This window comes from Agelaius phoeniceus, chromosome Z (assembly GCF_051311805.1).
Source record: "Agelaius phoeniceus isolate bAgePho1 chromosome Z, bAgePho1.hap1, whole genome shotgun sequence".
In the NCBI taxonomy this organism is placed as follows: Eukaryota; Metazoa; Chordata; class Aves; order Passeriformes; family Icteridae; genus Agelaius; species Agelaius phoeniceus.
Genome location: NC_135303.1, coordinates 23,306,926 through 23,317,113, shown reverse-complemented (window position 1 = coordinate 23,317,113; position 10,188 = coordinate 23,306,926). Strand labels below are relative to the sequence as shown.

At 35.4% G+C, this 10,188-nt stretch overlaps 1 protein-coding gene across 6 annotated transcripts in view; it reads left to right on the top strand.

Moving 5' to 3' along the window:
• Window positions 1-10,188, top strand: part of ARB2A (ARB2 cotranscriptional regulator A) — a 263,468-nt gene that overhangs the window by 122,669 nt on the left and 130,611 nt on the right. For all 6 annotated transcript variants that reach the window (XM_077171064.1, XM_054651873.2, XM_054651871.2 and 3 more), the window contains one exon: window positions 7,744-7,962. In XM_077171064.1, coding sequence (XP_077027179.1) covers window positions 7,744-7,962 — 219 coding nt within the window. The remainder of the gene's footprint in view (window positions 1-7,743; window positions 7,963-10,188) is intronic.

Below are 10,188 nucleotides of genomic sequence, written 5' to 3'. Positions count from 1 at the left end.
TGTTCCACAGCCATAATTTTACCAACACAGCTGTTTGACCTAGTGACATCATGTTTTGCATATTTCTGCATTTTAATGAGTTAGTCATTTAAAAGGTTACAAAGAAACCATAACTCATAAGTAATTAAATTATTTAGCAGAAGTATAAGATCTTCTGACATGGGAAGGTCACTGTGGGAAGGCAGGAGCATCAATGTACTGAATTGCACCTGTTTGTTGAAGATAGGTGCAAACCAGAAGCTTTACTGTTAGATTACAATTGACCTTTTTCTTAGGGAATTACTAAATACATGCACATGCTAAAAGCATATGAATTCCCTGTCATTGAGACAGAGGATTTCTGGTCACAAGACACTAAATGGGAGTTGTCTTTCAAGACTTTGGATAACTTCAATATTTTACAGAAAACACTTCTATGCATGATGTGTTTTTCATTTAGAATACTGAAATACAGACCTACAAAGAGATTGACATTTAATCTTTTCCCATGGTATTTTATACATAAACATTTTTGGAAATGAAAGGTAAAGTGTAAGATCTTGGCATCTTGGGTTGCCTTTCTTCATGCTAAATACTTTACAAATCAGAAAAAACCCTGACCCCATTGAAATATCTGGGTTTCAGAAAGAGAAGGTGTTTGCAAAGATTTTACAGTATTACAAAAGCAAAGGAAGTAAGGTTTATTGTGGAATGAATGGGTATTTTTCCATATTGTGTTTCATAGAAAATGCACACTTAATTATTTGTGGGTATATTCATCATGAAGTGCTAATGAGAATAATCAAGACATACTGTGACATTTTCAGGGAGGAGGCAAAGCGTATTGAGAAATGAATTGCAGTTGAGAACTTTTGCTGTCAGCTAATGGGATATTTGAAAATACCGTAGAAACATTTAAAAGATCCTGCAGTCCAGCTTTGCATCTGTCCTTATTTGAGCATAACTTTCAGGGGGTAACTGATATTCTCCTTGGTTTCCTTATTGATAGATTTATTAGAACCAATAATTACTTTTTATTCATGTGGGCTTTATTAAAATTATTTTATTTATTTTATTTCTGATTTATTGCTTTCAAAAAGTTCTATTTATATGTAAATAACATTTTCATTAAAATCTTAGTTCTTCTTTCTTGTACCTCTCTGAAGCATTTGAAATTTTTGTTGGAAAAGAGTTTAAAATAGCTTTTTAAGGCAGTGGGGGAGAGGATGAACTTCTGGAGTACAGACTTTACTTACAGATGGGGTTCCTGTAGAATATCTTCAGGGCAAACTCATGAGTTCATTCTTTCACAGATTGTATGGACCCCAAAAATGTTTGTACTTAGTGAAGAAAAGCAGAATCTGGTTTTACAGCCTGGGCAGTTGTGGACAGATTATTTGCAGCCCAGTATCCTGCCTGCATGGCTGGGGTGGATTGACTACCATTCAGTCTCCAGTGATTTCTACAAATAGCCCAAATCTCACATCAGGGAGAAAGGGATGGGTCTCATGTTTAATACACAATGTTTTGAAGCAGTTGAACACGAGTGTTGCTCTTTCTGTTAATTCACAGAATTAAATTAATGCTATAGCATTGTTTCTTGTATCTCACTTCCCACTAGAAATAATTTCCTGCTCCAAATCCTAGTGAAACTAGTGCTTGTGAAGGCATGGAAGTTCCCTATAAAGAATACAGTAAACAACTGAGGATGTAAAAATCCTTTTAATACATGGATGTTTTTATTCAGTTTGACCTTGCAAACAAACAGCATAAACAGGGTTGCAGATCTAACACATAGACATATTTGGGTTGCTAATTATAGAGATGTAAAACATTAATTCTTTTCAAAACTTTTCAACAGTAAACTCAAAATACAGGAACAGCTTTTCTGATAGGTTTTTGTCGTCTTGAACATTGATATGTTTAGTATAGCTGCACTGGCACCAAAATAACAAATAGTAAAGTAAGACATAGTCATGGCATGTTTAATAATTTCCAGCATAAAGATTGTGAAACAAGATAAATACAGTTCTGCAGGCAAATACCTTTGGATGTAATGCAGTGTTCAAATAGAAGGCAGTAAGAGCGAGGAAATGGAGAGTTTATTGTTTCTATAGCACCAATATCCATTAAAAGTTAGTTACACAGCAGGTGGCAGTTTGGGTAAGTGTAAAGTGAATGTTTTGAAATAAAATAGCAGCTGGGTGACCTGGGATGTCAGGGCTCTAGACAAGGGTGTATGTTTGTCAATATATCCTACATGTTTTACAGACTCCTCAGGGACCAGGAAAAGATACAATTTCACCTTTTCTGTGCCAAAACATTTTAATTATATCTTCTTCCAAGTACAGCGGTTCAGTAACCAAGGAGCTGACATTGATGCATGTGTTGATAAAGCTGCAAACATTCAAAATGAGATTAACAAAGATTTTGAGGAAAGGCTGACAGCTAATTTTGTACAGTATTCTGCATCTAATTCAGGTCAGTGTAATGACAGAATATTTTATAACTGCTGTGTCATCTAGAAAGACTTTTATTATGCTTTGTGTATTAAAGATTTGTGTATATGAATGTACAGTTCTTTAAACATCATTCAAGCAGGTTATAACTTCTTTATTGAACATCTGTTGGATGTAGCTGTAAAAAGGAATAAACTTAAGCATTTAGAAGCAATTTTACATATCCATCTGCATTAATCACAGTAAAAAGTTCATTTTGTCTAATTTACCTTGAAAATATTGACTTCAGATGTGCAATGTAATCAAAACTACCATGCACTTTTTGTGGCATTGCTTAGTATTTGCAAAAAAAAGTGGATGGAAAGTTGTAGTAAATGTATATAAATGATCAAACTGTAGTTTCTTTGTATTATGTGCTGTCTTTTGAAAACATCTCAGTGTATTTCTGCTCTATTCTCCTCCTTGTTTGAAGGTAACTCACATTCTTCCACTTCTTTTTGTTTGTGAAATTTTCTCCTCTTTTTTATCTACTCAGTTCTCCATCTGCTTTCACTTTTGTTTGCTTGAGCCGTCTCTCATCCCAACTTGATAATGAGGAATGCAGTGTGACCCTGACCTCTATCAGCCCATGCATGACCTTCTGACTCGCCCACATAACCTTTGACCTTCTCTTTGACAGCTTGATTAATTACCCTGTGTTATGATTTATGAGTAAGTGCTATGTAAAAATAATAGACAACAGGTGGTCCTCTAAAATCTTTTTGTCGTACATTTTCTTTTCCTGCCTAACCTGATGAGCTGTTTTAAGTTTGGAACTTAGCGGGACAAAGTGTGTTTGGCAGAGGCATGGCATTTTTATGCACTTGGACACAGTGCTGGAATTCAGGCAGCTGAGGTATATCTGGGATGGAAATATCACAGTGTTAGCAGGGTGCAGTTGCCAAAATGTACATTGGGTGGAAACAGAAAGCAGAATCAACTGACATTTCAGGCGTTTCAGTCACAGGTCACGTCTTGAGAAAATTGCTCAAATAATGGAGGGGGCATTTTTCAAGCTGAGCTGCATCTCCAACAGCTATGTTTACTTTAACGCTTCACTAGTGACTTCTGATTGGTTGTCATGACCTCATCCTGCTGTTGCACCTACAATGTTGCAATAGTGACATAGATAGTGACTTCTCACAGTAAAGATGGGAAATGAACAGAGCATATGTCTTTCAGAAAGATGAATGGACATTGCTGTGTCTGTTTTAACCACAGGCAGGTTTAAGAACAGAGTGCTTTGAGTTGCATTTCCCCAAGGAATTAATTCTGGTCTTGCTACCAACCGTCCAAATAGAAACCTGAACTTGAAAATTCAGGTTGATCAAACATAGGAAAATGATCTCTTTTAAATCCTTGCTCACAGTCCAAAAAGATAGTTACATAGAGGTCAAAAGATACCTCTCTGGTTCTGACCTCTTTTGTCACATATTGTGTCCTACCCTGATGGATTAATATGCAGATCTGAATGGTTTCAGCTCATTTCTCATGTGCCAGGCAGGGGAGATTTCAAACTGTTTGAAATATACCTCAAATACTTTGAGGTTCTTTTTTTTAAGCTTACCCCCTTGAACTTCCAGTAAGAGAGAGAACATACTGCCCCATTTCTGGCTCATGTATTACAATGGAAAAGGCCCTTCTACCTTGTTCTCTCTTAGTAATATATGTATTGTAACTGAGGTTCGTGATTCTTTCCAACTCTTGACTTAGTAAGCCTGCTTTTCCTTTCATCATCACAATCCTCAACCTCCAGAAGCAGCAACCTGAAGAATGGTAGGAGTTAGTGTAGATTAAATTTTACTTACCTTGAAGCACTACCACGTGAGGGGAAGAAATGTTAATCGGGTGCTTTAGTCTGAGAGAGAAACTGTAATTTTGTAGATTAGAGGCTGGGAGTTCTATTTGTCAGTGTCTGCCATAATTATAAGGTCTTATCACTGGTACACTGATGGCTGAAGATTGATGGAGATGAGGGGGTAGTGTCCTTAAAGCTTAGCTTTTTATCATGAAAAAACTTTTTATAGAGTGGTTTCTCTTTCTGTGCACACTGGTCACAGAGGAGAAAACTATTACATTGAAAACTACTGTTATGTTGAAAACTACTACTTTGCCTAATGTTTGCATACTTAATACCACTGGGTGTGGCAAGATTTAGAAACCCTCCTAGATGACTGCTACTTAAGGCATAGGTCACTATGTTTTAATAATGATGTAAGTATCATGGCTGAAATTGGTATTTTTAGTGACACTGATTTAACAAATAGCAAAGTAATACATAGTAATAGCACATTTAATACTTTATAGCTTGCAGGACTGTATATGGTGAAAAAAAGATGAATGCAGTCCTGCATGCAAAGGTGTTTCTGAACAGGACTTTCATTTTAAACAATGTTTTTTAATGAATGTGATTTTTGGCTGTGTTAACACTTAGGCCAAAGACTGTATCTTGTCTGTTATTAAATTTTGCTAAAGGCCTTTTTTAAGATATTAGTGGTCTTGTGTTCTGAGGTTTGCATTGACTGGCACGCTTCTCAAATTCACTGCATTAGTGCTCCCCTTTTTTTTTTCATTTCCTGATTGCACTGAACTTGAATGGTATAGCTACACCCACAAAAATTACTTTTTTTAAAATTAATTGAAGTTAAAAGCCGTATTGTTTACACTAATGTTATTTAGAGCAGAGTATTTATTTTCAGTAGAAAATGTTCAGATAAAGGCTGAATGAGAGAAGTTGTAATTGGCTGTATTTCACCAGTAATTTTGGTTTTCTATGTTGATTTTTATATGTTACTCTCAAATCTTCTTTCTGGTGCCATTGTTTTCTTCTTGAAATTTAGGATGCAGAAGTACAAGGGAAAGGGAGATACACCATATCATGTAAGCAAAACAGTCCAAAAAGATATTACTTTCCAAAGAGAAAGACTTAGGCTTTCCCATAATAGAAGGGGGGAAATAATCTTAGTTTAGTTATTACTTAATTATTTTAATTCTACTGTCAGGAAAGGCCTGCTATCTGGGAGAATTTGTGAAAAAATATAAAGGGAGTCATGTTAAAGTGCTTAAAATATATTTAATAAAAATCCTTTAATTGATTTATAAAATAGTGAATTTAAAAATAGAATCTTATTTCACCTGTTGAGTCTACATGAAAAATTGACATTGTGTCCTCATAAAAGGGGACAAATGAGTAATGTAATTTTAAGTTGCATGATCAATAACTTAGACAAATTCCACTTCTCTGATGATTTTTGTGACTGTTTTGTGATCAGGTCGAAATGCACAGAGTTTCAAACTTTCAGATCCGTAGTAAACACATGAATTTTGCATTGTGTAGAAAACAAAACAAATCAATACACAGAAGTCTCTGCTCAGAACAAGCAAGTCAAGAAGATGAAGAGCCCCAAAACTACCAGCCTGCCAAGTACTGCAAAAACTCCAGCAGCAGCAGGCTCAAAAACTATCCTTTCATCTGAGATGTGCAGTTTAGGAAGATTTGTAAGCCACATTCTTCTCCATGATGAATTTGGACTTTGAAATTTTCCAAGCTGTAAAATTCATGTGCTTATAGTATGCCATGTGCATTAATATGGCCAGGCATGGTGTGGATAGATTTTAAAATTTGTCTTTCTGTTTTCTTTCACCCTTTCCCTATTGTTTATTTATAGTTTTGCCTGTTTATGTATATTTATCCTAGTTGAATTCATGGCAGTCAGGGCAGGGCAATCATGTGACAGAAGACCCCTTATGGTGCTGCATCTAACAAGGAGACAGTTTTCTCTTTGGCCTGTTGTGACCCTTTTTTACTACATTGCTTATGCCAGAGGTAGTATCCTGAATGCCTCTATTTCACCCTGTTTAGCAGAGTGTAACTGTGCCCTTTAACTTGTTTTTTGGTGGGAGGAGAAGCTACAGCAGACGTTGGAGAAGGGCACAAGGATAAGGGGTAGGAACTCCCTTCAGATGTGATTTTGATAGCTAGTCGAGTGTGTCCAGCTGTAGAAAATCAGTGAGTGACAGTCTGTCTACCTGACAGTGGCCACAATGAACTACAAGATTTGTGAATGGCTCTACAGAATAGAATAAAGCAAGCCCAAATAAAGTATCTTTTGTTGGGGTGGACTTGGTTTGCTCTGGGCAGCTAGGTATGGGGGACCTCTTTTGATCCTCATGCCAGGACTGATTGCAAAATGAAGCACCAAGTGAGAAGCTGTAATAAAGCTGTTCCATTAGATAATTAATATAGATGTTTCTGAAAAGTAAGTCTTTATTAAAATTTACTTCTAAAGGATAGCTTGATTTTGACTGGGAACTCTTTAGGGACGTATCTGTTAAATGCATGTGCTTCTCTTTTTCCCCTTCCCTTTGCAATTATATCTTCAATAAATATTACGATTTTTTTGTGATTTGCCATCATTTAAAAATCATAACATTTGATTGGCTGGTTTATTCAAGATTTATTTCTCATTCATATTTTTTTTTTTCAACCAGCCTATTTCCTGAGGCAAAAAAAATGTACCTTATACAGTCAAAAGCATCCTGCAGGTCACAAATTTGCTCTGCATTTGTTTGATATACAATATAATCCCAGTGAACTTTTACAGCAGATTTAAAGGTGCGCTAAAAAGTCAGACCCACCATGAAGAGTTGACTTGTAAGCAATACCACTGAATCAGTTTTGGTATTGATTCATTGTTACTGCTGCTATTTGCCTCTGCCTGGTATGCTTATTGTCAGCTAGACAAAAGGTTTTACTATTTTAAAATGCGGTGAATAATTTTCACATGCTTTCTTTAATGTATCTATCTTTATATATAAAATCTCTCAATCCTTTTTATTTTAAAGGTTTTTACTGGCTGGGCATAAAGCTTTTTATTCATTATTGTGTAGAGTTCTTAAAGCAATGTTTTGCTTTTAGTTCCTGTATTGTTTTCTGAAAAAGTCATATAAAGTGCTTATGAATAAAACAATATATTCAATTATTTTAAAGGTAAAACAGGCAACTTTTCTGATGCTGAGGGATATCTATGAGCATAAGTACATGCACTGATACATATTCACACATCAATATCCTGTTAATGACAGAATATTCTTAAAAACCTTTCTATAAATGATGTTGTGTGAAGTTGCTGAAATAAATAAAAAAGTTCTAAAGAGCATTCAAGTAAATGCAAAGCATTTTCAAGCATTAAATTTCCCTTTTCACATTTCTTCTTGTTTGTGTGTGTCTGTGTGTCTATGTGTGTGTGACTCTCTTCTAAAACAGGAAGGCTATGGAGTAATAGTTCTGAATCCCAATGAGAATTATATTGAAATTGAGAAGACAAAAGCCCAAATACCGCTGTCTGCTGATATCTCAGATGAACCTGCAGAAAAGAGAGAAAGAAAAGATAAAATCCAGAAGGAAACAAAGAAGCGGCGTGACTTCTATGAAAAGTATCGAAATCCACAAAAAGAAAAAGAAACTATGCAGATCTATATTAGAGTAAGTTTGTTTTGGTTTTGTTTGCCCTTCTTTATTGATGCATACGTATGTTTACTGCCTGTATTGGCTAATAAATAGCATGCTTTGTTAAAAACAAATACATTACTGAGATGGAATTCAAGAGTTTATACAGAGTTCCTGGCTCTTTATTCTGTTGGTATTTTTGGTCATTTATTGATCATGATGCTTTGGAAGTATTACAGAAAATTTCTTTCTAATTTCAAAGGGAAACTTCAGATAAACCCCAGAGGAACTCGCTGATGTTAGCAAGAAAGAAATTATTTAAGAAAGACTTCTTAAAAACCATTTTATAAACAGAGGTGTTCATAAGACAAGACTTTGTAGTGAAGCTTAGGCAACATACTATCTTCACATGTCATGTATGCATTTATTGTATTATAAATGCATACATAACATGTAAGCATTACATGGGAAGCAGTAGTTACAGCCTGATAGTTTTTATCACCTGGCAAATTAATAGTGTATTATGGAAAATACCAGTGTTCATCTTGTGTGGTAGCAAATTTACCCTGTAATGTATTGTTTTTATATGAGCAGCCATCCATTGTGTTTGAGCTAAACTTTTGAAGGCAGATAAAGGAGAAAACTTGCTAATATATTAATAAATATTTAAGCTAGAATAATTTGAGAATGGTATGATAAAGAAACTCTGTCCCTTGCCCTTTTCTGACTCAGTGAACCTTTGCACTTTGTAATGCTACCAGCATGGGATCATTATAACAGTGCTACCCGAGGATTTCTAATTCTGCAGGGGGCACAAACAATATTACACGCACATTGGCACATTCTGCTTCATGTACATTCTATGCATTATACACTCCAGACTGAGTCATATAATTTCCAAAACCCTTATTATGAATGTCAGCATTTTCATTCAACAGTAAAACATATCAGAAACTCCACAGTGAAGGTAAAACAAACCAAAAAAAATTATGTCATTGTGGTGAGAAACAGAGAAAAATACAGTAAGATACATGTTAGAATCATCTTAAATTTTAATATGCCCCTGCTAATCTTTTTTTAGCATAACAATTTTTGTAGAAGAAATATAACTGTTCTGGCTAGTTAAAAGGGTTAGTAACTTGGATACAAGATTGTCACTAATGCCATAAATATTTATTGTCTTTTGAAAAATACCTGAGTATGGGAAACAAAGGAATGCATATATATCTACTCAAAGTCACCAACAAGGCACTGTGTTTTCTGTTTGCATCTGTTTTATAAGATGCTATTCTACCCACTAGCCAAACCCTCCTTCTTAAGAGGGGCAACCAGTTTTAACTTAAGGTCCATGAGAATCCAGTGGACAGTGCCGCTGTTTTGTCTGAAAAGAAGTCTAGTCAGCATACAGGCTCAGTGTTCCCTTGTTGAAAGTGAACCTTTTCTTCAAAACCTTTTTAGCAATTCAACCTTCTCATGACTCTTGCCTCATGATACATGAAATTTGGTTTCAGTAGGTTTGACACCCCCAAAATATAAAATTTCTTGTTCCATCCCATTTTCCTTTCTGCACAGCTCCATGCCTTAAAATGTGACTGTTGATGTTTTCTTTATTTGATTTTCTTCAAATCAGGGAAAGTAGTATATGTTTTAGTGTAAGTGTGGTTGGTAGTCTCCTTCTTCAGACCAATAAATTGAAATTGGGTCTTCTGATGAGTATGGTGTTGTTTTCTGAAATTATTATTTTGGTTTTTTTTTTAATTAGTAGACTCTAGTACAGTTTTTTGAGACAGAAAGAAAAGCATACCTGCTTTAGTGTATTGTGGGACAATGCAATGCAATTTCCTTGCTTATCAATTTATGAAACAAAACTGGACACTATCAATAGGGTTCCATTTACTCTGTTGGTCAGAACTGCTAAGTCTGTAGATGATTGCAAGAGGTGTAATGCCATATTTGCTATTTTCTTGCCTCCCATGCTTGAGTCCATATTGCAGAATTGCTCTCTGCCTGCACCCAGGGACTTGCCTCCACAGGTTGCTGTGTTGGTGGTGGTTCGGGGTGATCTCAAAGGACAATTCAGATACAATCCTGCTGTATAGTATAGTATAGTACAGTATACATTTGACTCACTAGGCTCTTGAAATAAAACATCACTTAACAGAGATATTTAAGGATGGTATATATTAAGATTTGTAATGATCTCATCAAAGAGTTTTGAAAAACCTGAGCAGGCCTTCTGTCAACTTTGCCAAGTAGGAAAAA